The sequence below is a fragment of the Zootoca vivipara genome, chromosome 12, assembly GCF_963506605.1.
Source record: "Zootoca vivipara chromosome 12, rZooViv1.1, whole genome shotgun sequence".
Classification (NCBI taxonomy): Eukaryota; Metazoa; Chordata; class Lepidosauria; order Squamata; family Lacertidae; genus Zootoca; species Zootoca vivipara.
In genome coordinates this window covers 31203567-31231064 of record NC_083287.1, presented here as the reverse complement: position 1 = coordinate 31231064, position 27498 = coordinate 31203567, and the positions used below count along the sequence as shown (strand labels likewise).

The window sequence follows — 27498 nt, the reverse complement described above, 5'->3', positions numbered from 1 at the left end:
TTTCTTCTACTGTGACAATATCCTCAAAACCAGCACAGCATTATGAAAATCACAGGTCGGGCTACTGGCACGGGTCCCTTTAACTGGAAAAAATATATATATCATGAAACTCACAGGTCCTGGTCCATGGCCTTGATTGTCTCTTCAATCAATATGGCCCTGGTCAAAACACCCCCGTCTCCATTGCAAGGAAAGAAATAAATCAAGTGCAAGGCCAGCTACAGAAGTTCTCGACTGTACCACCTTATGAAGCCAACATGGCGGAGATGTTTTGTGAACATTTTTGGCTAGAGCATTCACCATCTGTCCTCCTCATTGATTCCATGTGCTCCTTGGGAAGAGTCTTGAAGCTATTCATGGGGGTGAGGGGTGGAGAAGAGTTAGGTGCTGAAGCAAATGGATCAACAGTCCTTTGCTTCAAGCCGATCATGCTTAGTTTGCTAAGGATGTGTATGCAGATCTTGGACCTTAAGTTTGGATGCCATGGATTGAATTGGAGGCCTTCTGCATTCAAAGCAAGTGCTTCACTGAGCTATGGCCTCTCCCCATCTGAATGTCTACTGAAAGAATTGCAGTGAGGGCTGATGCCATCCATTTGTGTGGTTTTTCTTTGCTCAGAGAGCCCTTTTATACATGCTTTGCTGCAACTAATCAGTCCTAACAGTGCAAATAAATAATAATAATAATAATAAATTTTTATTTATACCCCGCCCTCCCCAGTCAAGACCGGGCTCAGGGCGGCTGACACCAATAAAATTACAATAAAGCGTAAAAGAAAGAAAAACAATTAATTACAATATGAATTAAGATACAGTTTAAAATTTAAAAATTTAAAATGCAGCCTTGTTTTAAAGTAGCCCATAAATCAAAACCATAAGGGGGGGGGGACATAGGGGTCAGACTGAGTCCAACCCAAAGGCCAGGCGGAACAGCTCCGTCTTGCAGGCCCTGCAGAAAGATGTCAAATGCCCTGCGGAAAGATGTCAAAGTATTATAACATCAGAAATGGAAATCATTAATTATATAGCTGTTGACTAAGGGATGATTATTATAACTGAAATATAACTGATATTAATTAAGATTATGGAACGCAGTGAAATGTATTAGTTGGAAGTTGATTGGCATTCTGATAATTGTATAATTTGGGAAATGATTGTTATTGTTATAATTTGGCTATTGGGGGTATATTGGAAAACTAATTTTAAAAATTTACAAAAAAAAAGGTGTGCATAAAAATGTATATCTTAATGACAGTAACACAAAAATGAATGCTATTGTGGGGAATTGCTTGCGAAATTATGTACACTAGACAAAATTGCTTCCAGAAATTGGTATGTTAGAAGAAATGCACAATAAAGGCTGCCAATTTTGTGCAGACTATATATATATATATATCTGCAAACTTATCTGGAAATGTGACAACCTGAACTCAAGAAGTGGTGAAAAAACGACATTGACAGATTCATCCATCTCTACTTCCAAATGGTGACTTAGGTAGCGAGAAAAGCTCATGAAAATTCAACACAGAATTAGTGTGTGAGTGAAATATAAGTAGGTTTACTCAGTTCTGATAAGCCATAGTCGCCAGGTTTGCTGCTGATACACATTTGTGGAAATGCTGCTTTAGACAAAGAAAGCTGGGAATCAAGCAGAAGATTTAGCCTTCAGTTGTAATTGTGAAACCACTTATTCTACAGAAGTCCCTTTGAAGTTAATGGGCTCTCCTGCAGACGGTGGCTGGAGGGCTGCAGACAGATTCTGGAGGCTTGCAGCAGCTCATCTGCCTGCAGTGTTGGCATAATGCCTCTCCAGTCTCTGTGCTACCCTACGGTTGGTGATGTTGATCTGACACATCAGGTAACAGGCTTGATTTTAAGCAGGGGTGGTTTTTTTTGTTTTTTTGTTGTTTTGCTGATGCTGCAGGTTTTCAGTTTATTTGTTCCTTGCTCAGTTTGTATATATTCCCCTTTCTCCAATTTGAAGAACCTGAGTCAGGTTATATCACGGACAAGCAAAATATAACAATGTGCAAATGACGGTCAAAATGAGCATATTCTTCATATATAAATAACAGGATCACAGCACCATTAAAAGAGAGAGATTAGCCAGCTCTGTATGCTTTTCTCGATCAAGTTGTTTTCTCCATTCTCCAAAGGGATTCCAACAAAGCCTCTCTAGGAAGCAAACTCCATAATCAGGGTTCTACCACCAAGAAGACATAGCTCTGTGTGTCACCGTCAGTCTAGTGCATGGCTGAATAACCTTTGGCCTTCCTGATGTTGCTGGACTTATAGCTCTCACAATTCCCGATCATAAGCCAGAGCCGTCTCTAGGCCTGGGCTGGGTGGCGCAATGCGCCAGGGTGCCTGGCCACCAGAGGGCGCTGCCGCCGGGGTTGGGATGGAGGAGGAGTAGACCCGCCTTTCCTGTTGGGGCTACTGCCGTGTTGTGCCAGGGTGCCACCTCTCAGGGGCGCCCGAGCAAGTAGGGGAGCTGCACGGAGCAAGTGCCCCTCACCGCCCACGTGCGCTCCAGAAAGAGCTCCAGCGGCTCCTGAGCCTGGCTCCTCCACTGTGGCTCCCTGCTGAAGGAGCCGCCAGCAAGCCCCACCAGCAGCGCCGCCCTCGCCCGCCTCTTCTTGGGCTACGGGCGCCATTGCGGGGAAGCCGGCCGCGAGCCTCCCATCGACACAGCAGCCAGGGCTCCCCGGACGGCAGCCACTTTGGCCAATGAGGCGGAGACGAATGACAGCTGGCAGCGCCCCCGCCTGTCAGGCCACCCCCTCCAGCAACCCGCTGCGCCTGGCCCTGCCTGGCAGAGCGTGAGTCCGGCGTCGCTGTTGCCAGTCCTGCTTGTGGAGGGTGAGAAGCAGAAGGCACGGCATGGCGGCGGTGGGGGAGGGGAGCGGCGCCTAAGAGGTGCACAGGGCACAGTTGCTAAAACGAAGCGCGCACACACACATGCGTCCCCAGGGCAGTGCGTGGCTCCGGCTTTCCAGCTGGCAAGGGGGCGCCGGAGGCGCCGGAGGGATCTCTGAGTCACGGTGCTGAATAGAGTTAAGACGGCCCTGTCATAAGCTAATGCTTGTGGGCCCAGGTTCCCCAGCCTTTGTCTTGCTTTTTCACACAGAAGACCTAAAAGTGTGGCTTGGTTCATATGTGGTGTTTCTCACAAGAAACCAATTTCAGGCCCAAGATAAAAACCTTTTGAGAAGGTGTGGGGATGTAGCCCTTGGCATAATTTCCAAAGCTGACTGCGACGGATCAGTCTAGACAACTCTGGCAAGGTCTCTTTCTCCCTCTGTAGGAAGCAAGAGGGAGAAAGAAGGAGATAGTAAAAAGCAGTGCTATTTTTCTAGAAAAAGAGGTGCCAGAACTCACCCTTTTGGAATAATGGAAATGGCTCCTACCTGAAAGGTGCCAGAACTCAGTTCCAGCGAGTTCCAGCTGGAAAAAGCCCTGTTTAGGAAGACAGTGCAGCTGGGCGTGGGGGTAAAGGGACCCCTGACCATGAGGTCCAGTCGTGACCGACTCTGGTGTTGCAGCGCTCATCTCGCTTTATTGGCCAAGGGAGCAGCGTACAGCTTCTGGGTCATGTGGCCAGCATGACTAAGCCGTTTCTGGCGAACCAGAGCAGCACACGGAAACGCCGTTTACCTTCCCGCCGGAGCGGTACCTATTTATCTACTTGCACTTTGACGTGCTTTCGAACTGCTAGGTTGGCAGGAGCTGGGACCGAGCAATGGGAGCTCACCCTGTCGCGGGGATTCGAACCGCCAACCTTCTGATTGGCAAGCCCTAGGCTCAGTGGTTTAACCCTCAACGCCACCCGCGTGGGGTGGGGTGGGGTAGGGTGGGGTGGGGTAGGGGTGGGGGAAAAGAAAAGGGTAGTATTGTCTGCTTTGGGCGTTGGTCTTGCCCACAGCTGGCTTGGGTTCTTCCCCTTTGCGGGGGCCCCCCCACTGGCAGATTACCTCTGAAGGAATACATGACTTGACAGGGAAAAGGATTGCCCACCCCTCTTTTGGAGACTTACCAAAAGTAAGCAAAACTTAACAATGAGGCTAGTAGCAGTTATGCTTGGTCTCTAGTTTATTCACACCTTCAAAATCATCATCTGTGAGCTTCCCCTCCTGTCTAGGCATTAGAATTCTGACCCTCAACAGGCAAATTGACTATGAACCCCATAATTTGGACTCTTCTCCAAACCTGTACCAAAGGTTTGCCGTTATTTTACAGTGTTTTGCAGAGAAACCTCCATATTCTGCAGCGCTCCACAAACTGATTAATTGATACATCAAACACAAGGTTCGTGCTTAACTACAAGCCCCAACATTTGGGATCCTCTGCAAACAACGGGACCACCACCAACCATTCTCAGCTGCAAGCAGGGCTTCCCTTCAGACTGGAATCAGCTTTGCCTATAGTCCCTGAGGGGACATAGATCAGAGCCCGCCAGTAACATACTCTCACCAAACCTTTGAAACAACCTATTTCCCCCTGGCTGTCACCAAATGTTAAATATTCTGTTATGTCAGAGTGAGGAAATGTACTGGGGATCTTACATATGCAGGGATGTCTTGGATAATAAATCACTTTTGAGTCTATATGACTGATGACCCATGAAATCTCCACAGGCCTTCTAGTTTTAACAGTCACAAACACTAATCTTGGCTGTCTGAGGAAACTAGTGTATTCTATTGAGCCATAGTAAACTTTCCACTCGAAAGCATGGTAGTTACCAAATGGTTATTGAAAAGAGCTTGCTGAGAAGCAATAGTGTTTCCTTGGCTCTATTTTTGACATGGGGCTGGGCCCCCTTCTGGTGCTGTTTCTCCTAATACACAAATAAACATCAGGACTGCTCATGCCCCATATTTATTTTAATGCCTTGTCTGCTTACTAGTGTACAGACATCACACAGTGCTGTGCCACAATGTCGAAGTTCTTTGGAGCCATGTCTAGGTGGTCTTGCACTCCAGCTTTTTGTACTGACTCTTATTGTATGTATGCATCATGATGGATGCATCAACTTGGGGTTTGAAGATTCTGAACATGTGCAGAGTGTTTTCTTCCAGTCATTGAAAAAAGAGCAAAGCCTGCGGGCTCTAGGCAGTCCTGAGCCAAGGCTTTTCTTCTTCTAGAACTGAGGCATTCTTAGCCACCTTGTTGGCCTCATCCATTGGGCTCTCCTTACATCCTTAGCTGCAGGGGTATTCCGTTATCAAGGAAGCAAAAGGAGAGACAAGAGTTAATGCACTTTAAGAATTGCAGCACCGGCTCATGTGAGTCACAACTCAACAGATTTTATAAAACCGCTAAGGAGATTAACTCAATAACCAGTTTACCTGTCAGCATCAAGCCCTCCCCCCTCCCAAAATACCCCTAACGCATCTTCAAAAAACTGCTGCCTGACAGACTGACGCTTTCCAGAGTCAGGTGGTGTCTGGCTTGAGGAATTCACTGTGTCCCCCCCCCCATCTCTCTTGGTGTTAAGCATTTTCATAGGTGAGGTTTAAGCCATTTATCACTTATCACATTCCTATGCCTACCTTCCTTAAGGAATTCAGAATGGGATCCATTTTATTCTATTGCCATTTTGCCCTCGCAACATCCTGGGAGGCAGGCTGAAAAAGAGTGACTGACCCCCAGGTCAGGCAGTGACCTTCACAGCTAAATGGAAATTTGAACCCAGGGCTCTCTCGTTCAAGCCCAATACTTTATCCACTATACTGAACCTTCTCTTCTTAAGCACTCTGCATGTTTGTCAGATGTACATTAAATGTGTATATTTACCACTTGTATACTGCATTGGTGTTTGGATAGCTCAGTCAGTAGAGCTTGAGACTCTTAATCTTAGGGTTGTGGGTTCAAGTCCCACACTGGGCAAAAGATTCCTGCATTGCAGGGGGTTGGACTAGATTACTCTTGTGGTCCCTTCCAGCTCCATGATTCTGTTCTTTCCATTTTGACTCTATGATTCCAACTGATGGGAACGGTTAGTGGGCCATTTGCTTTGCTTGCAGAAGGTCCCAGGTTCAATCTTTGGCACCCTAGGGATGGATTTGAGAGACCCCTGTCTGCAACCCTGGAGACCCACTGATAATTAGCATAGACAGGTCAACAATCTGATTCAGCATAAGGCATCTTCCTACCTTCTTCCATTGTTCCTCTAGGCTGGGTCCCATGACTGCGTCATGCTCTGACTTAAGGTGGATCATGCTAACATTACCACTGCCATTTTCTTTTTGCTCTTGCTGTGGTTTTAAAAAAGGAAGGAAGGAACTAAAGGGGAAGAGAGATTGGATACAGTAAATAACTAAAAGTAGCTTCTGTGTAATAGATGGAGCTTAAAGGTGAGTCCTGGCTCTAAGAAGGTTGCATATTAAAGCAAAGAACTAGTATTAGAGGCATACTGGACTGGAGGTAGTACACAGTCATCATGGCTAATGTTGTTGTTGTTGTTTAGTCATGTCCGACTCTTTGTGACCCCATGGACCAGAGCATGTCTGGCACTCCTGTCTTCCACTGCCTCCCGCAGTTTGGTCAGACTCATGTTGGTAGCTTCGAGAACACTGTCCAACCATCTCGTCCTCTGCCGTCCCCTCCTTGTGGCCCTCCATATTTCCCAACATCAGGGTCTTTTCTCTTCTCATGAGGTGGCCAAAGTATTGGAGCCTCAGCTTCAGGATCTGTCCTTCCAGTGAGCGCTCAGGGCTGATTTCCTTCAGAATGGATAGGTTTAATCTTCTAGCAGTCCATGGGACTCTCAAGAGTCTCCTCCAGCACCATAATTCAAAAGCATCAATTCTTCGGCGATCAGCCTTCTTTATGGTCCAGCTCTCACTTCCATACATCACTACTGGGAAAACCATAGCTTTAACTATACGGACATTTGTCGGCAAGGTGGTGGTCTCTGCTTTTTAAGATGCTGTCTAGGTTTGTCATTGCTTTTCTCCCACGAAGCAGGCGTCTTTTAATTTCATGACTGCTGTCACCATTTGCAGTGATCATGGAACCCAGGAAAGTAAAATCTCTCACTGCCTCCATTTCTTCCCCTTCTATTTGCCAGGAGGTGATGGGACCATGGCTAATAGACACTTTTAAAACCATCCAGGTTGATGGGCATAACTACATGTTTTGGCAGAAACATCATCATTGGATGACTCCAGGCTTTAGCGTTATGAGAAAGGGAGAAAAACATCTCTCCAGCCAATTTTGCCTACTTTGGTTTCCCCCCTTAAGACTTCTTTATATAGTACTACTACTATTCCCCGTAAGCACTGTGATCATAGTGTTGTTGTGAGAAGGCTGAAATGGGCACAAGGAGAAACCACTGCTTGGGACTCCTTGAAGACATGCTTCATTTCTTGATGATGAAATGCACAACATAGTTGTGACTTAACTTTCTTATGTTATCTGCTCTGCACATAGAATCTGCTTTCCAGTTGCAGCACAGATTGTGTTGATCTGTGGTGTTATGCTTATCATGTGTGGATGGTACTGATTGGTGCTGGAGAACTTGCAAGTACATACAATTGTTGAATGGGGTGGATAAGGGGAAATGTATGGGGGGGTTAGATGTTGTGTAAGACTTGTTTTATTTCTATTGTGCACATATAAAGCAGTTCTTCCTAACAGACTGTGCACTAGACCCAGAAAAGACTGTTGGCACTCATAGTTTGGAGTAAGTCCTGCTACCCTAGTTAGGTTTTTTCATCACTGAAACATGGCCTGAATGTGCATATATACAAACAACTAAGCACATACAGATTTTATGCAAATTAGAACATTGTGTCAGTGTGCCACGTCTTTTTATGTACCTAGCAGCTGCCCAGACACTGACACTTACATCTGAGTAAACATGCCTAGGATTGCACAGTAAATCTCCTGCACCAGTGACCCAAGTTCTTTTTCATTGGTTCCTTCCTATGAACTCAGCTCTGATGCCCTGACTTTAAAAGAAACCACAAAGCCTAATCATCATGTTATCTCCAGACTTAGTCTGCTCTAGGAACCCTTCCCTCTTGCCGCCTTTTTATTCTCCTCTTGTAATAGCTTCCACATGCTCATGCAAAAGCGTGGCACGTTTTTAAAATCCTTGGCATAGAAATCAATTAAGCAAAGCAGCCGGGACTTCACAGCAGCACTGCAGCAGGAGAAGCGATTTAGAAACTCGGCGATCTTACTTTGCAAATTGTGACCCCGTCTTGAGTTCAAGCCCACCAAGGAGAGGAATGAACCAAAACACAAAGTAACACTTCATATGGAATGGAGATCGTGGGGTTCTCTTTTGAGGAGAGCACATGTTGAAAAGGAAGGTGTACATCATCTTCAAAAATGGCAAATAAGCATGTTAGTCTGTTTCTGTTGTTGTCCAGGAGGCAGATCCAAAAGCAACAGTAGAGCCAATGAAAATGTCACAATATAGTGAGCAAGCTTTTGAGTTACCTATGGATGGGTGCTTCCCAAGTGAATAAATGGTGAGGAGAGAGAGAGAGAGAGAGAGAGAGAGAGAGAGAGAGAGAGAGAGAGAGAGAGAGAGAGAAGAAATGTTCCTGGGCCACACCAACACCATGTATTTAAAAGACACCTACACCACTTTAAAAGTCATGGCATCCCCCCCCCCCAGATCCTGGGAACTGCAGTTTGCTTTGGATGCTGGGAATTGTAGCTCTGTGGGGGGAGGGCCCCCTACTCTCAGCACCATTAACAAACTACTGTTCCCAGAATTCTTTGGATGAAGCCATGACTGTTAAAGCGGTTTAAGAGTATGGTGTGGATGTGACCTGCCTATGTTTGGTGAGATAGCCTGGTACATAAGAGTACAAACTAAAGCTGTGATCCCACACATACCTCCGAGAGAGTAGAGGTAGTATTCAGCTAACTCAGAGTGCATGGAGATGAATGGACATGGTTAAGTTAGGCCCTTAGGTTTCATTAGATCAGAGTACAGTAAAACTTAGCTGAATGCCACCTTAAGTCCCTTAAGAGGGACCCTTCTGCTGATCTTAACACTGGAGAGGGTCTCCTCCAAGCCTGAAGCTGGACTGCCACCAGCTTCTTAAGCACCATGCCCCCCAAATGTATACTTGCCACTGACTGATAGTTCTTTAGCACTTCTGGGTTCTGGGATGCCCTCCTAAGGAGTGGGAGCAGCATCACCTACTTCAGCTAGATGGTACATCCCCTTCTCCAGTGAAGCATCATTCCCTGGACCCACCCAGGCCAGCTGTTTTCTTTCTTCCTCCATTCCTCCAGCTTTGCCTGATGAAGAGTTCTGGATAACTTGAAAACTTGCTCATGCTTTTGTTACATTTTACTTGGCCTAATTAAGTTTTTTTAAAAAAAGAATTACTTTTTATTATTTATTTATTTCCCCAGCTATAAATACAAAATCATAAGATCTTGGTATATAGCAGTGCATGTGAATTATTGTTCTAGTTAATAAATACATTTTAAAAGCCATAGCTAGAACAATAAGGGTATGACTTTTTCAAAATAAATAAATAAATTGAATTTTTATAAATTATTCATTGAGTTAAAAATACATATAGACTGCCCCTCATTACAAAATCCCAGTCTGGTGTACAACAAGATTTACAAAAGAGATAAAATACTATTAAAAACAGTACAGGATGATCATAAAAATGACATACGGTTCTCCAGCCGTAACTGGATTTTTCCCAGACATAACTTTCAACATGTGCTATATAATAGTGAAACCGCTATAGAATAGGAAAGCGAACTCTGTTATAACTATGAACAAAGCTTTTTGATCCGACGTGTATTCCTGCTATGTCTCTCCCAATAACGAATATGGGATTTGTTATTTATTGGAACAACAAAGTGGCCTAATAAAGGTATTTCTAAGAGTTTGTGGATTTTTGTCTTGCAGGCCAACATTGCTACATTTGCTTTTTGCGTAAACCAAAACATGATACGCTCTTTGGATATTGTAGAGCAGCCTTCATCAACCAGATGTTTTGGACTACAACACCTCTCAGTCCCAGGTTGAAAGTTGTCGCCCACAACATCTGGAGGGCACCAGGCTGGTGACAGCCATTGCAGAGAGAGCAGCCACATTTCTTTACCTTAAATTAAGCCCAGAGAAGCAACTCTGAAGAGCGTGCCTTGAAGACTGGGATCCACCTCCAGCACCATTCCTTGTGTCTGCATCTTAACAGGCAGGTGTTCCCTTCCTGCTGCCTGAAAGCTGCAGCCTGGCCCTCAACACACAGTGCTGTTGTCAAGTTTAAGGTCACATCTAGACCACAGATTTAATGTGGTATGAAAGATGTTCCATTTCCTCAAGAACCCGGGGGGAATATAGTCCGGGGCAGGTGGGCAGAGAAGTGATCTCTGTCAGAGAATCTCAACATCCTCACCAAACTACCAAAGAATTCTTTGCGGAAAGCCAGGGTTCTGAAACTGGTCTAAAATGGATGCAAATGTGTAGGCTAGATATTCTTAAGTGCCATGTGCAACTGCAGATTTGAACCAGGTGAAAACTGGTTAATTTCCATGGATTCTTTCAAAATACTCTGGGGGCTGTTTGTTCTGGATGCGAACAGTTGTTTGTTAAGAGATCTCAGTTGCCTCACAGAACTATCCCTGGGGTGGGAACAATTCCAATGTAAAGTAGTTTTAAAATGGTAGCAAGTGTAAAGGCTCTTTTCCTGACTGGGTTCAGATTTTATCTCTGCTGGGTGGCTCTCCGCTGGGTGAAGGATCTCTGATCAGATGGCTTTTTATGAGTTGGAGACACTGTCGCGAGATGCACCTTCACAGAGAGCCCGCTTCCGCCGTTCCAAGAGTGTGAAATACCTCTTTTATGAAACAAGCAAAGCTGATAGATTTCATTGTAGCTTTTAAGCAGCTAAATGCTAGTTAAAACCTGTAAACATGTCCACATGCCTTCCTCTAAGCAGCGAGGTTCTTAACGTGTGGCGCCTCCTGGATTAAGGAAGATCCTTCATGCAGCTACGCTGGGGAACCAGCTAGGACTTTAGCCCTAGATACAGTTATACTTATTGTCATATTTCTATATACCCAAGCTATTCTTTATGATGGAAAGGAGGTGGGTGCCGCAATCGGGTGGAAACCTAGACATGATTAGCATGCAGCATGTATTTGTGACTTTGCCAAACCTTTACTGGGTCTAAGGCCAGTTTTGTGAATCTCTGTGCACATATGCAGTACTTGCATGCTGTAGATCAGTGATCAGTATTGGTTTTTACCAAGGTTAGTGGACCTCCAGATAATGTTGGACTCCTTCTCTCAGCAGATGCGGCCACCATAAACAATGGTCAGGGAGGGAGGATGGGAGCTGCAGTCCATCAACATCTGGAGGGCCAAAGTTCCCCCATCCCTAGTTAAAACCAACTCCTCTTAAATGCTACTTCTCCTGAGATGTTTTGTGCTCATGTATGGATGCCTGAGGGAAATGCTCACTTTTTCCTTTTAGAACCACACACACACAATGAATCTTCAAAGGGAAATTTTGATCCCTTCAGAAGGCATTCCTCATGGACTCAAAGCTCATCCTTTATGTACTTCATATGACATACGTAACAAGAGCCCCGCTGGATCAAGCCAAAGGCTCATCATAATCCGGCATTCTCTTCTCTCAATGGCTGGCCAAACATCTATGGGAAGCCTGCAAGGGGGATCTGAGTGTCTGAGTGCGACAGCCCTTACTTCAATCGTAACTCCCAGCAACTCATATTCAGAGGCGTACTGGGTTTAGGACATAAACGTTGTGCCTAGTAGCCACTGACCTTCTGTGCAAATCAGTCTAATCTACTTTTAAAGCCATCCAACTGAGTGGCCATCATTACATCTTGTTGAGAGCAAATGCCAAGCTCAACTATGTCTTATGAAGAAGTTCCCTTTTTTTTGTCTGTCCTGAATCTTTCAATGTTCAGCTTCACAGAATGTCCTTGAGTCATAGCTGTCAACTTTCGGATTTGAAAATAAGGGATCAGGAGCCTCACCTGTCCACTTTCAGATTTGAAAATAAGGGATCAGCAGCCTCACCTGTCCTGGGGACAGTCTACGGTATATCTAACAGTCCAGGATAGCAGCGGGAATGGCGCTGGAATAAGGGAATTTCCAGCAAAACAAGGGAAAGTTGACAGCTGTGGCTTGGAATAAGGGAGTTTCCCGCACAAAAAGGGAGGGTTGGCAGCTATGCCCTGAGTTCTAGTGTTCTATATCCATTTTCTCCACACCTCAGCTCAGTCATGTCCCTCCCTTACTCACCTTACATTGAGATGCCAGGGGTTGAACTTGCACCTTCTGCATGCCCAGCAGATGTTCTACTACAGAGCTATGAATCTTCCTGTATAACTCATATGGATACCTCACGCAGTCAAGAGCGACTGGAAGATTGGCTGCACTTTGCAAACTAAAGTTGCAGTCAATTGGTTTTTTAAAAAAGCAATTATCTTTGTATGATCTTTATCATGTTTTTCTTGTAAAGAGATATTAAACCCCACAGGGGGTGATATAGACTGGGGTGTACATGCGTGAGAGAGAGAGAGAGAGAGGTGTGTGTGTGTGTGTGTGTGTGTACTGTGTTTGTCTGTATACAGTACATGCAAATTGTGTTACTGTATATACAAATACTGTACACATACATAGGCACACATGTAGAAATCCCATTGTTTAGATTTCTGTCACAAGCGATGAGAATATTTAATTTTCTTTTATCTCTGGGGTTTTCATTATCATTTAAATTTCATTTCACACTAATTGATCTGGGATTAGCAAAGCCATTATTCAGAAATCAGACTTAAGACGAGCCAGAATGCGATGAATAATTCATGACACCCAATTACATGTTACAAACCTGGTGTACTTAAAAAAAAAAAAAACTTGCTTCGAACTTCCAGTCTGTTGTGAAATGAAATGACGCGTAGGCACTTAAAAGTCAAGCAACAGTACCACGCTCCCTTAGCACAGCTGTGCTCTCTGAACCTTGCCACCTCCTTGCTTCAAACTCAAGTCTTAAACACGGGGGAGGGGGGGGGAGAACTGGCTTTCAGAATATCCAGAAACTACAGATCACCTTGTCCTCAAGAAAAAAGTGAAGAGAAGCCCTGGGGAGAGAAAAAGAAAAGAGCAGAAGTATCTTGATGAGCCAGAGAATGCAGTTTAGCAGGGAAATGTAGCACCAGGGCATGCCGCCCGATAGCTAAATTCTAATGCGTAGTGAAAAGATGTGAGTGTTTGGCAGAGAAGCCGTGGCTGTACTCGTATAGTATTTTTCTCCCATCCTGAGATACATTATCAGGAAGAAGATGAGTGATTGGCTTGCCAAGGGATGCTTGCAGAAGGAAATATCCTGGTGCCCCTTGTTGAGAAGCCTTCAGGAACATAGGAAGCTGTCCATGTGGTTCGGTATTATCCACAAGAACCAGCAGCTGCTTTCTGGGGTTTCAGGCAGTGCTCTCTCCCAGCCATACCTGGTTGAATATGTATGGGACCTTCTGCATGCAAATCAGATGCTCTGTTAGTGAATTACAGCCCTTCCTCCCTGATCAGAACAGCAGCCATCTTTTATTGTTTTTTTTTAAAAAGTGCCTCATATGAGTGCATATGAAAATTGTCATGTGGGAACTGACCGTGGGAGCTGCTTAAACACTACCTTTTCCCAGGGGGCAGGAGTGCTTGTGGGTGCACCCCAGTGACAGCAGGGAGCCCCAGGGCAGGGGCATGTGCAGTCAGTTCTGCCGTGCTTTTTGGTGTGAGCTTAAGTTGAAGAGATAGCAGCAGAAGTGAAAGCCCCACTGCTACCTATAAATACACTGGTGAGGGGGACTGGTTGCCCCTGTTCCATTTCTGTATTTTGGATCTGCTAGTTGTAATTATTATGGTCCTCATATGTAAGTTGTTACGTTCATGCTTCCTTTTTTAAAACAAACAAACAAACAAACAAACCATTATGCCCTGTGGAATTGTTTTGTGCTGCTTTAAAACGTGGATTTTTGTTTTGGTATTTGTTTGTGATATTTTTAGGATGTTGTAAACCACTCAGAAGTTCCTTTGAAATATGGAGTGGTATACTAATTGCCTAAATAAATACAATATGCAGATGTGGAAGTTGTATCTGTAACATTTCAAGGGGCAGTTTTTTGCTTAGTTCCACGAAAGGGCCACTGTTACCATGAGCTCCCTAAATTTGAATAGAAAACTGAAACAACAACAACAACAACACTGGCCTGTTGCATCAGCTCCTAAACATTTAGCCCTAAGTGCAGACATGGAAGTAACCTTTGCACTTTGGACTAAGGCACCTCTCTAACCTTTTATTTAATATAACAGCCTTATCTAATAAAGCAGCCTTGAACCCAGTATTCCCTAGGAATGCTTAGAAACAAACAAAAAACAAACAAACAAATAAACAAACATACAGTATTTTGCAATCAGTAGTTAAAACCTAGGCAAAAACCTGCTGCTTAATCTCAAGAACCTCCATGCACAATTTGGTTAAAATCAGTGCCATTCTGAAATGTTCAGTCCACCATCCTGATTCAAAATGGCATCTAGTTGTATCCAAACGTCGGTGAAAACCTGTTTCATTCGCTCGGTAACCATGCAAAATATGGTTACGACATATTTTAAAAATGCATAGCGAGTGAGCAACTTTTCAAAATATATTGTGCGTATTATATATCATTTAATAGACTTCTGGTTTGCTCTTCAGGGTAAAAACAAGAACGCTCAACCTTCTTGAAAATGCAGGTTTTAAAATAAAGCAATAAACAATTTCTAAACAGAAAGTTAGAGAACAGCAGCAGATCATGCCTCAGTTAAAAGCACAGTGCGCCAAAATGAGCGCAGTGCAGACGGGAATAAGGAAATCTCCGCAGGCCTTCCCCCACCCCACCTCCCGTCGTCCTGCATTCTTGGGTTATTCCGCTCCCGCCGCCGAAGCGCCTCTGTGACTCGCGCCTGCTGCACCCTCACGGCAGCCGCTAGGTGGCAGTCTTCGTCTTCCCTTGCCATTTCTCCCCGGGAATCTCCTGATCCCTTATCGGGGCAGCTTACGAAGGCGATGCCTTGGCGCGAGCAACAGGCAGCATCTCCCTCCCTCCCCTGGGGAAGCTTGAATGGGCTGCTGCGAGCTCCCTTTTACCTGCGCGTGGAATGTCTTGCGCAATCCCTTTTCTCTCCTCGCCGAAATCCAAACTCTCCCTTCCACCACCCGCCTCCTCCCACGCACGTCCCGTCCCCCCCCCGCATCTACACGAACACCCCCACTTTGCAATCCTACCCACTGGACAATGGTCGCCCCCCCCCCCATTAGAGCGCAGCAGCAGCAGCAGCCCCACCTTCTCCGTCCCGGGACCTTTCATCTGCGGGAAGTTTTATGACACTTGGTTGAATGTGCAAAGTTTTTAATTAGACTCGCCAGACAGCCCGAGGCAGCAGTAGCGCCACGAAGTCTTCATGCTTCCCCTCTGCTTCTCTCTCTCTCTCCCTTCCAGCACAACAAGCCGCTCTACTCCTTTGAAGACAATGCCGACTATGTCTACGATGTCATGTGGTCACCCGCGCATCCCGCGCTCTTTGCCTGCGTGGATGGGATGGGCCGCTTGGATCTCTGGAACCTGAATAATGACACAGAGGTGAGGAGGGAGAAGGATCGGGGCCTGGGAGCTGACACCTGGGTTGCCTATTATTATTATTATTATTATTATTATTATTATTATTATTATTATTATTTCATCATCTTGCCCCTTCTTTTCAAAGTGGGAGGGAAGGAGAAGAAACCGCCTTTGTTAGAAACAGGCTTCCTCCCCAAATTCCATGCTTGCTCATTTCATCAGTTTCCAAGGGTCCTTTTCTGGGTGCCGCCAGACCTGCCTGGTGTTCCCCTCCTCCTTTGTTCAGAGACAAAAGGCAAATCTGCAGCATAGATTTAAAGCACATTTAGGGCACACGACCCCCCCCAAAAAAAAAGAATCCCGGGAACTGCAGTTTCAGGATGCTGGGAATTGTAGTGTGCCGTGCAGGGAACCTGCAGTTCCCAGGCTTCTTCAGGTGTACTTTAAATGGATGGGGTGGGGTTACACCCAGGATCCTCCCACCCGCTTGCACCTTCCAGCTTTGACCTCCCAGTGGGAGACAAGGCACTGCCCTTTTTTGGTTGTTGGACTCAGTAACTTTCATCAGCCCCAGCCAGCATGGCCAGTGCTCAGACTCGCAACATCCATCAGGCCCCAGGCGTACCCTGTAAGCACCACTTCATCCTTCACTCATACTCTTTCTTGGCGGCAACTCTAGGGGAATATGAAATCCAGGGCCGTCTCGAGCAGGTCAGGCGCCCTGGCGCTGAGGCGCGGAGATCGCTCCGGCGCCCTCGCAGCACGCAGCACGGCTTCTAGGATGAACATAGAAGATAAGGCGGCTGAATGCTTCTGAAAACCAGTTGCTGCAGAGATCTCAAGGAGGGAGAGTCCTCTTGTGCTTGGGTTCTGCTTGAAGGTTTCCCGCAGGCACCTAGTCGGCCACTGGGAGGTCAGGATGCTGGACTAGATGGGCCATTGGCCTGATCCAGTAGGCTCCTCTGATGCTCTCACTTTCAAGCAAGAGACAAGCTTGTAACTTGCTTTGTGCAAAATTTTTGTTGTAGTTAATTTGCGATCCCTATTGTCTTAGTTCATCGCTGGCACCACCCTAACATTAAGCTAAGCCCTGTAAGGAAGGGGAGGGAGGCTGTTGTCCTTGCCCAGGGGCTGTAAATCAAACGTGGCATCTTAGCACATTCACCCCAAAGCCTTCTGCCCCAGATTAAAGACATGGCACAGATTCCTTCCTTCTCTTGCACGGAGTTGATTCGCGTTTTCAAAAAGAGTGGGTGTGTCGGGGCTGGTTTGTTCACCTGCACTTCTGCTCCCCCCCCCATTTATTTTTTCTTCTTCTGCATGCCCCGTGAGGAATTTAGAGCATCTCTCCCCCCCCCACCTCCTCTCCCAGTGGCGGCAGGTTTTGCAGGTTTCAAATGCGTCTGAAACTCTGCACTACTCGCTGCGGAGGAGTTGCACAAGTTGCGCTTTCTCACGTTGCCAAGAAGGACAAAAAGGGAAGCCTAGCCACAGATCTGCACCTTGCAATTAAAGCACATTCAGGGCACATTTTAAGCACCTGACTTAGCTCAAAGAATCCCGGGAACTGTAGTTTGTCCAGGGTGCGTGGCTCTGTGAAGGAACTACAGTTCCCAGAATTATTTGGGTGAAATCGCATGCTTTCAATGAGTGTGGAGTGTGCTTTAAATGTACGGTGTGGAATAAATAATAATAAATAAATCTGTCCTGAGTCGCAGGTGCAGCCTTCTTCCTGGCTTGCCAGAGTAGGCAAAGCCGCTCTTCATTATTTCTCCTTTTGTGAATGTCTTTTCCCCCTCTAGGACTGCATATGCAACATACATTTCAAGCGCTTCTGCCAGCTCAGCCAAGAATCCTGGGACCTGTAGTTTGTGTGGGTGTTAGGAATTGTAGCTCTGAGGGGGTAAACTGCAGTTCTTAAGGTTTTTTGGGGGGAAGGCGTGTTCTGCTTTAAAATGTATGGTGTATACAAGGCCTGAGGTTATAGCTGTCCCGTAAGCCCTTGGAAGCTGCAGGGAAGCAGATTTTGGTGAGACTTTAGGAGGAAATTGCTAAAGGCAAGACCTGTTTGTCAGTAGAACAGGCTGCCTTGAAGAGATGTTGGACTCTCCTTTGTTGAAAGTACTTAAGCCAGTGTTTCTCAACCTTGGGTCTCCAGCTGTTGTTGGACTACAACTCCCATCATCCCTGACCACTGTCCGGCTAGCTAGGGATGATGGGAGTTGTAGTCCAACAACAGCTGGGGACCCAAGGTTGAGAAGCACTGAAGACTGGACAGCCACCTGCTGGTACATAGTGCTGCAGTTGCCTCTTCCATATTTACCTGGGAGTAAGCCCCATTGAATTCAGTGGGACTTAACTTCTGGTTAAACTTGCATACATTAGGCTTTAAGGCCATTAAAACTTGGTAAACTTACAGTACTTGAGATTAAGCTCTGTTGAAATTAGCAATACCTCCTTCTGAACAAACATCTATGCAAACGTTTGGGCTATGTTGCTATAGTCCTAAGCACACATACAGCCTGATCCTATTGATCGTTTACTTGAAAATAGGTCCCCCCTGAGTTCAATGGGACTTTCTCCCAGATAAGTCGAAACAAAATAAAAAAAAATCATTCCAGTAGCACCTTAGAGACCAACTAAGTTTGTCATTGGTATGAGCTTTCGTGTGCATGTACACCTGTCCCAGATAAGTGTGGTGCTTTATTTAGAAGGTAACTGACCCTGAAATTTGATGAATGTGTCTTAAGCCTGCAGCGTCATTGAGGAGGTACAGTAACAAGGGCTGGATCATCCTTCTTTGACCGGGGGGGGGGGGGCGGGCTGTAGTAGCTAGAACCAGAAAGGTCTGGGTTCAAATCCTTGTGCAGAAGCCATGGGCCAGTCACACTTGCAGCCTTGCAGGGCTGTTGGGAGAATAAAAGGACGGCCAGGGAAGAACAATATAGGCTTCCCTCAGATCCTTGGAGGAAAGATGAGATAAAACTGCATAAGTGAATAATAAACATCATTAGAATAGAAAATACCACTAGAGAAGTCCAGATTTTACAAAGTGACCATTGCCTTATTTTCATACTAGTAAGTATATAATACAAACAAATTTGTGAAAGTAAGTATTGATAAAAGATTATAAATTAAGAAGCAGCTGCATTAAATAAATTCTTGGGTGTATTTTTGAGTGATTTTATTAAGTCCTTCTTGGTGGGTTTTTTTTGGGGGGGGGGCGTTGTTGAGTGTTTTATCATTTTTTAGTTTCCTAATTTGAATGGAGTTCTTAAAACACTTTCAGAGTACACTAGGCTTCTTTGATACATTCATAATTTGCCTCCCCCAAACTGCTGTCTTGTAAGGGTCTGATCTACCAACTCATCAGAAAAAGCAAAAAATGAGTTTGTAAGGTAGTAGAACGAACAGGGAATAAATGTTTATTCAATGCTCCAGTATGTAAAGCTACCTGCATCAAAAGCTACCTGCAGAGTGCAATACCAGCACACAAGGAGCAGACAGTCCTTCTCCTTGATGTGCTAACTTTTTAATTGAAGGGAATTGTCACAGATGGGGAACAATAATAATAATTTTAAAAAACCAGCCAGCATCCCCCAGACTGAAGTGATACAACCCATTCTGCTCCTTTTTGTCCTGATTCATAGATCAGGTCTAAGTCAGTATTTTCCTAGCCTCTCTGCCTGCAGATACTAGGAGAGGTGGCAGATATTTTGTCATTTTAAGGTGTTTAATATTGCCTTTATTTTGAAGCTGACATTCTGCCCAGAATATTACAGAAAATATTTTTGAGATATTCTGGTCAACAGCACATATATCAGATATGTCAATCGTAATGTTGTTGGTCACAATGCGATTTTGTTTAATCAAATTGGTATGGTTTTTAATTATTGTTTGTTGGTTTTATTTGTATAATATTAGTATAATATTGTTTTATAAACAGGGTTTCTTTGCGTGCTTTATTGTGTTCTGCTGTGAAAATGTTCTTTTTAAACTGAGAAGTGGGCTATCAATTTACTAAATAAATAAATAAATTCTGTCTCTCTTTCCCCCTCCTCCCACCATTCATTCTTCCCTGCAGGATATATATTTTGCTCCTGCCCCAAACACACACAATTGCAAAGCTTCACATGCAATTAAAGCCTTCAAACATAAGATTTCCATACCAGTATTGGGGAGAAATTTAAAAATAGGAACCATACAGAGAAAACTCTGTTGCCCTGTTTAGCATCAGTGAAACAGTGAAGTCAGAAAGCTTTGTGAGAAAATATATTCTGTACATGAAAATCAATATCTCTTACCATAGCTGCTGCTTTTTGTTGTTGTTCTCTTACAATTTTGTCTCATGCCATTTTTGTATGAATTCAAGCAGCCTGCAGTTTTGCCTAATTTCCAGTTGTGAAATAACTGCACCTAATTCAGATTTTACAGAAATTGTCCCTTGAACTTTCCCTTTGTAATCCTTCCCCCCCACCCCCGCCCTGCGAGAACGGTCTTGTGATTGAACGTTCTAAATGCCACCACTGAGAATGGAACATGGGCCCCGAAAAACCATTGCATCATGCAAGCCGCAAATATATTTTGTAGAATGCTGTCCAGCAAACGTGCAATTCAAATCCTATCAGAATTAGAAGATAACAATAAGGCAGTGCGGATGAAAGAAATGAGGCTTGTAAAGCGGTTTGTGAGCTTAAAACACTATAGAAACGAATAATCGTGATAATAAATTTTAAAGTTTCCTAATTGCAGAAAAATAGCTGCGTTAGTCTGCAGGAGCAGAAAATCCAGAAAGTGCTCTGGCGCCACAGAGGCTTCAGGCAGGAGCTTTTAAGGCGAGACAGAGCTTAATTCATCAGTTGTATGTAAAAGACTAAAGAAGGTAGTGGATTTATTTATATACTCGTGGATCGAGGCTGTAGTCAAGAAATCAACCAAGTTACCAAGGCAAAAGTAATAACTGCCAATATTTTCTTCTACTTTTGTGCGTGTGGTTAATTCCTTCTTTCGTATGGCCTTAATATACATTTCAGTCAAAAGAAAATGCACATTTTTACTGCTCCTTGCCGTAAATCACCTTAGACAGGTAAGGAGGGACGAATACTGAAAACTGGATTGTCAAGTGGAGACGCGAGGTCTTTTGAAGTGTTCCGAGCAGGAAGCTGCAGAGCCGCCTTAATTATAAAGCGAGCAGCTGAAGGAGGGTGTATAGGGAGGGGTTTTCTCTCCAGCTTTTTCATTTGGGGGAAGAAGCAAAGAGCAGCAGATCCCTACAGGTGTTACCATTAAGAGCCCTTACTATCAATGCCATGAGACTGTTAAGAGGGGAAAGTCCATTTTCTCAAAAAGCAGGCTGGAAGATACTTTATTTGCCCCCCATCAAGGCTGTTGCAAATCTTCCCTGTTGTTATTGACATGGAAATTGCACGGTGGTCAATGCTGTTAAAGCATGTGCAGGATTCACTTTGCTCTTATTTGTTTAATTTGGACCTTTAAATCTGCGCTAGGCAGATAAACTTTCCATTCCCCCTTCCTCAGGACACCAGCAGGAATAAATTCAGCACCAAGCCAGGAAAAAGCAATCAGAGACCTACCGTATCAGCCAAGAAGAAAACTCTTTAGCAACTGAAAGCGATGGTTCTTTTGATCCTTTGCCTGGCAATTCAGAACTTTAATAAAGAAAAATAATGATGATTTTGTTTCTCCAGAAGTATCGAGCCACGCAATCCAGCCCAAGCTAAGCCTTTTTTATTTCAGTGGCACTGATAAGCATTTGCTTAAATCACTCCTGTTGAGAGCAAAGGAATAAGGGCTTTCATTTGAATCGTAACCCATTTTTCTTAAGACGTAACTGAACTATCTGATTGGTTTGTCACTAGATTAGAATGAAATTAGCTGTTTGCAAAAATAAAAAGTCCTGAAACGTTAGCCTCCTCTCCATGATCCAGTTTGAATGGAAGTGCTTAAACTGATATAGGTTGCTATCCTAAACCCACAGATGCCGTTTTGCTGAATAGACTGGGTCCAGCTGCGGGACTGTCACTGACATGCTAAATGTTTTAGATTGAGCTTGCTTTTTACCCAATGTGTTTGGGCTCAGGCTGTTTAGCAGGTCAGCGGCCAAATACTGTGCCATCACTGACTCGCGGATCAGAGTGTTGGCAATAGGAAAATGCATAGTGACTCTTTACAGGTGTGTCAGGGAAGGGATGGCCTTGCAGATTACAACCAGCGTGCCAGCCCACAAATCTGACTGACTGCCCCAAATATAATCATCAAAGTGGCAGGCCCAGTGAGCTCAGCTCCCAGAGGGAGTTGCTTCTTGCATTCGGAATGTGGCTCATCATGGTAAAGGGAATATGGGACAGGCCACAGCACAGTGCTCAGGATGCAGAAGATCCCTGGTCCAGTTCTTGGCACCTGCAGTTAGGGCTCGGAGAAGGAATCTCTGTTGCCAGTCAGTGTATTGAACTGCCTCCTGCATTCATAATGTTATTTATTTTCAAGATTTATAGCCCACCTTTTCATAAAACCCCCAAGGCAGTTTACATCCAGATTTTGCATTCTATTAACATGCAACAAACACCAAGACACAGGTGGCGCTGTGGGTTAAACCACAGAACACAGGGCTTGCCGATCAGAAGGTCGGCGGTTCGAATCCCCGCGACGGGGTGAGCTCCCGTTGCTCGGTCCCAGCTCCTGCCAACCTAGCAGTCCGAAAGCACGTCAAAGTGCAAAGTGCAGGGAAGGTAAACGCGTTTCCGTGTGCTGCTCTGGTTCACCAGAAGCGGCTTAGTCATGCTGGCCACATGACCTGGAAGCTGTACGCTGGCCAATAATGCGAGATGAGCGCCACAACCCCAGAGGCGGTCACAACTGGACCTAATGGTCAGGGGTCCCTTTACCTTTTTCACATGCAACAAAAACTATCAGTAAATACGGTAGTCACAAAAATGAAAAAGGGAACAAGAGCATAAAAATACATTACAGGTAAGACTCCGCAAGACCTTGCTGAAATTAAGATCTTCACCACTTCCCCAACTGAGCAGTGGGGAGTTCTCCCTCTGGACACTGTTTGAAATCTTGGGGTGACACACCCCAAAAAAACTATTGCATGAAACCAGCTACAGGGTTCCAGTGAAATATTTAGGAGCTGGGTTTTAGTCACTATTTCATAAACTTGTTTTATGGAAATAATTGCGTAGGCGAAATTTATCTTTCAAGAAATGTTGACGTGCGTTTGATTCCTTTTTGCTTCAGTTCTTTTTATTTTATTGTAAAGAGTATCACAAAAGCTCCCTTTTCCTTTTCGCAAGTTTGGAACCCAAGGCCCGTTTAAGACAGCAAAGGGAATTTTCAAAGCTAAGTAACTAAAAAAAAGAAGAAGTTCCTAGCAGGTATCCTAGCACATACAGTGGAACCTCGGTTTATGAACACCTCGGTTTATGAATTTTCGGTTTATGAACACCGCGGACCCATCTGGAACGGATTAATTCACTTTCCATTACTTTTAATGGGAAAGTTCACTTCAGTTTATGAACGCTTCACTTTATGAACAGACTTCCGCAGCCAATTACACCCATGTTTCAGTTTATGAACGCTTCAGTTTAAGTACTTCACGGACCCGTCTGGAACGGATTAATCCACTTTCCATTACTTTCAATGGAAAAGTTCGCTTCAGTTTATGAACGGTTACTCTGCGGACCGTCTGGAACGGATTAATCCACTTTCCATTACTTTCAATGGGAAAGTTCGCTTCAGTTTATGAATGCTTCAGTTTATGAACAGACTTCCGGAACCAATTGTGTTCATAAACCGAGGTACCACTGTATCTAGTTGGTCACCCTAAGGTTGGTTATAGATTCAGGAAGTAGTGCATTTCCTGTCCTCTTCTCTCTCTCTCTCTCTCTCTCTCACACACACACACACACACACACACACCACCACCACACCGAAGAGCTCCAACTTGCAGAAATAGCGTCAGTCAATGGTTTTGATCAAAACTTGCATTTATCTTGCAAGTGCCATCAATGATAAATCTATGGGATAGTATGAGAAAGTTTTAGAAATATTTAGCCATCCTTTTTTCTTGTATGATTTTTTTCATCTCTGAGGTTAATGTAAATCTCTAACAAACACGTCTATCTGATTTAGAGAAACGTTTTTCTGACTGTTGTTTTTTTATTGACATGCTAGGTAGGTAATGACACCATCGATTATAGCTCTTTTAAAGCCTAACTGCTGGACTATGGAGTGAAATGTATAAAAGGCTTGCATTTGGTTTAGCATGGCTTCCTGGCTTTAACAAAAGGGAAAGCTTGCCATGTTTGATTTATATCCTCAAACGGATGCAACAATGTAAGCGGCAGAGGAGTAACAAATGCAACGCTTCCATATTTCGGCATTCATCAGTTATACATTTCTGTCAGACTTGGAGCTGTAACACATAGAAGAAGAAAACAAGAATTCTTGGGGTGCCTATCCAAAATATTTGAAGATTGCTTCTAGTCTACCTGGACTAGAATGATTATATATTTTAAATTAACTAAATATGCATATTTTTACCCATCGCTTTTTCTCAATAAGGAATAAAACCTATTAAAATTAACAGTCCAACCTTACATATGATTACTCATACAGAAAACCTGGGAGTAAGCTCCCCTATGTGCAACGGGGCTTACTCCCAAGTAACTGTATAGGACTGCAGCTTTAATGTCTGTTTGCTTACTACATAATTCTTCCTTTCCTTTTAAAGCACATCAAATATACGTAGATAAAATCTGTCATTTAATACATATTGTTGCTTGTAGGTCGCTTCCCCTCCCTACACATTTTAATTACAAATGCTTTGTCAAAACACAAAGGCTTTTAGTGTTTTATGAAGAAATGAATATAGAATTAAAACCGCTTCATAATTATACAAACGTTTCTAATTTAAATGGTAAGCATTTAGGAGGGGGTAGGACTGAAGAGATTAAAATACTTTGGATTAATTGTTCCTGATAGACTTATATGCTCTTATTAACATTGTTTCCCTAACTACATTTACTTAGAAGTAAGTTGCATGTGATTTTCCGAAAAAACTTCTTAAAATCAGGTTGGGATGAAATCTCGCAGAAATACATCCTGATTGCCCTTAGTGAAAATAATTATTTACAGTGGTACCTCAGTTTAAGTACACAATTGGTTCCGGAAGTCTGTACTTAACCTGAAGCGTACTTAACCTGAAGCGAACTTTCCCATTGAAAGTAATGGAAAGTGGATTAATCCGTTCCAGATGGGTCCGCGGAGTACTCAACCTGAAGCATACTTAACCCGAGGTATGACTGTAATTGGTTCCAGAAGTCCATACTTAACCTGAGCGTACTTAACCTGAAACGAACTTTCCCACTGAAAGTAATGGAAAGTGGATTAATCCGTTCCAGACAGGTCTGCGGAGTACTTAAACTGAAAGTACTCAAACCGAAGCGTACTTAAGGTATGACTGTATTAAATACTTTCCTTCAAAGGACCATGAGGTGGTTTGCAACATAAAACACAAATGTCAATGTATTGCATAATTATACACAATATAAAAATCAAAACAATTCTGTAAATACATGTATAATAATAAGAAATAGATTACTGTTGTTGTTGTTGAATTTCTATACTGTCTTTCATCCGAGGATCACAGGATGGTTTGCAATAACATAGTAACAAACAAAACCAATAACCCCTCACCCACCCAGTTTGAAAGGCCATAGAAAATTATTTAATTAGCCAAAGGCCTGGGAGAAGAGAAATGTTTTTGCCTGGTGCCTAAAGATAGGAATGAAGGCACCAGGCGAGTCTCTCTGGGGAGAGCATTTCACAAATGGGGAGACACTGCAGAAAATGCCTGTTTTTGTGTTGCTGCCCTCCAGGCCTTTTGTGGAGGAGGCACACAAAGAAGGGCCTCAGATAATGATCACGGGATCTGGGTCGGTTCATATGGGGAGAGGCAGTCCTTGAGGTATTGTGGTCCTGAACCCTTTTAAGCTTCATAGGTCAAAACCAGCACTTTGATTTAGGCCCGGAAACTCATTGGCAGCCAGTGCAGTTGTATCAGCATCAGGGTGATATGCTTCAGCTGTCTCGTCCCGGTGAGCAACCTGGCCTCTGAATCCTGCCCCAGCTGATGTTTCTGAAACATCTCCAGAGGCAGTCCCATGTATAACGTGTTGCAGTAATCCAGGCAAACCCAAACTGCGGCCCTCCAGATGTTTTGGCCTACAAGTCCCATGATCACTAGCTAACAGGACCAGTGGTCGGGGAAGATGGGAATTGTAGTCCAAAACATCTGGAGGGCCGAAGTTTGGGGATGCCTGCAGTAATCTAACCCAGAGGTTACCAGAGCATGCTCATAACAGCAACAGCAGAAACAGAAAAGAAAATCGGCAGTGTGTTCTGAAATAAAAAGGCAGTACACACATACAGAATCTTCTGTCTATCCAAAGTAGTGGCCCACAGTTCTCAACTGGGATATTTCCTTTCCTCTCCCAGTATTTCACCTTGGGAGATCTTCACTTCCCTGCCTTCCACCATCTCTCTCCCACTTTCATGTGGGTTTGATTCTTGGCCACCAGCGGCATCCCAGAAGGGGAGACACCAGAGTCCTTCTCGAGGTAACTCCCACTGGTATTGGCCCCTCCAGCAGTGAATTGGAGATGGTGACCTTTGTAACCTTTGCTCCACAACTAGTCCAGGCTGTGGTTGAAATTCACATCACTCTTTCTTTAGTGTGCAATGTCTATATTGAGCACTGGATCACATAGGAAACAATGGGTTTATTACATTTATTCATGGAATTCGAGGTGAGTGTACACCATAGCCGTCAACTCCTGGATTGAAAAATAAGGGATCGGCAGCGGTGCGGCACCGGAAGTCGCTTCTGTGCATGTCCAGACATGCGCAGAAGGAGCCTCCCTGGCCGGTAGGAGCTGCTTTCTAAATCCGGGGGATTTACGGGATTTTTTTTTCAATTCGGGATAACAGCGGGAAACGGGTTTGAATACGGGGTTTCCCCGTGAAAAACGGGAGACTTGACAGCTATGGTGTACACAGGAGCTCATAAGCAGTTCCGTCCATTCAGGCTATGGATAGACATGTTTTAGTGAAGTTGCTCCATCAAGTGACATGGGGTGGCCAACCTGTGGCACTCCAGATCTCATTGCATTCCAACTCCCATCAACCCCAGCCTGTGTAGACTATACTACTGCACTCCCAGCAACACCTGCAGAGCCTCAGGTTGCCCCCCTATGCTTTAGACCAGGCATCCCCAAACTGCGGCCCTCCAGATATTTTGGCCTACAACTCCCATGACCCCTAGCTATCGGGACCAGTGGTCAGGGTTGATGGGAATTGTAGTCCAAAACATCTGGAGGGCTGAAGTTTGGGGGTGCCTGCTTTAGACTATGCCCTAGTCCCCCAAGAGAAGCTACATTGCAGTTATTCCCTGCATTTCTCCCCAAGAGTTTTCTGTGTGTTGCCTGCATAGTTTTTCAGCAAAGCAGTGCTCGCGACCAGACCAGCTTAGTTCTAGCAGGGCATAAAACACCTCCTCTGGGTAACAAGGGTTTGGCGTGTCTGCAAGAGAGGCAAAGGAAAATGAATAGAAAGGGATTTTGAATGTCATGTTTTTTAGCCCATCTTCCTTTCGTTTCTGACCCCATCCTGTCTCGGCTAAAGTAATTGCTCTAGGTGCAATGTCTATATTGTCTAGGTCAGTAAAATGTCTAGGTCAGTAAAATGTTTACATGAAATCCTCTCAATCTCCTTTCAGCTTTCAGTTTATGCTCCATACCACATTTGAGCTCATTAATCCTTGCCACTCAGCTGAGTCATCCATCATCTTTTGATCTTCTATT

At 44.4% G+C, this 27498-nt stretch overlaps 1 protein-coding gene across 2 annotated transcripts in view; it reads left to right on the top strand.

Moving 5' to 3' along the window:
• DYNC1I1 (dynein cytoplasmic 1 intermediate chain 1) overlaps window positions 1-27498 on the top strand; it is a 238502-nt gene that overhangs the window by 188331 nt on the left and 22673 nt on the right. For both annotated transcript variants that reach the window (XM_035129401.2, XM_035129399.2), the window contains one exon: window positions 15494-15634. In XM_035129401.2, the coding sequence (XP_034985292.2) occupies window positions 15494-15634 (141 nt within the window). The remainder of the gene's footprint in view (window positions 1-15493; window positions 15635-27498) is intronic.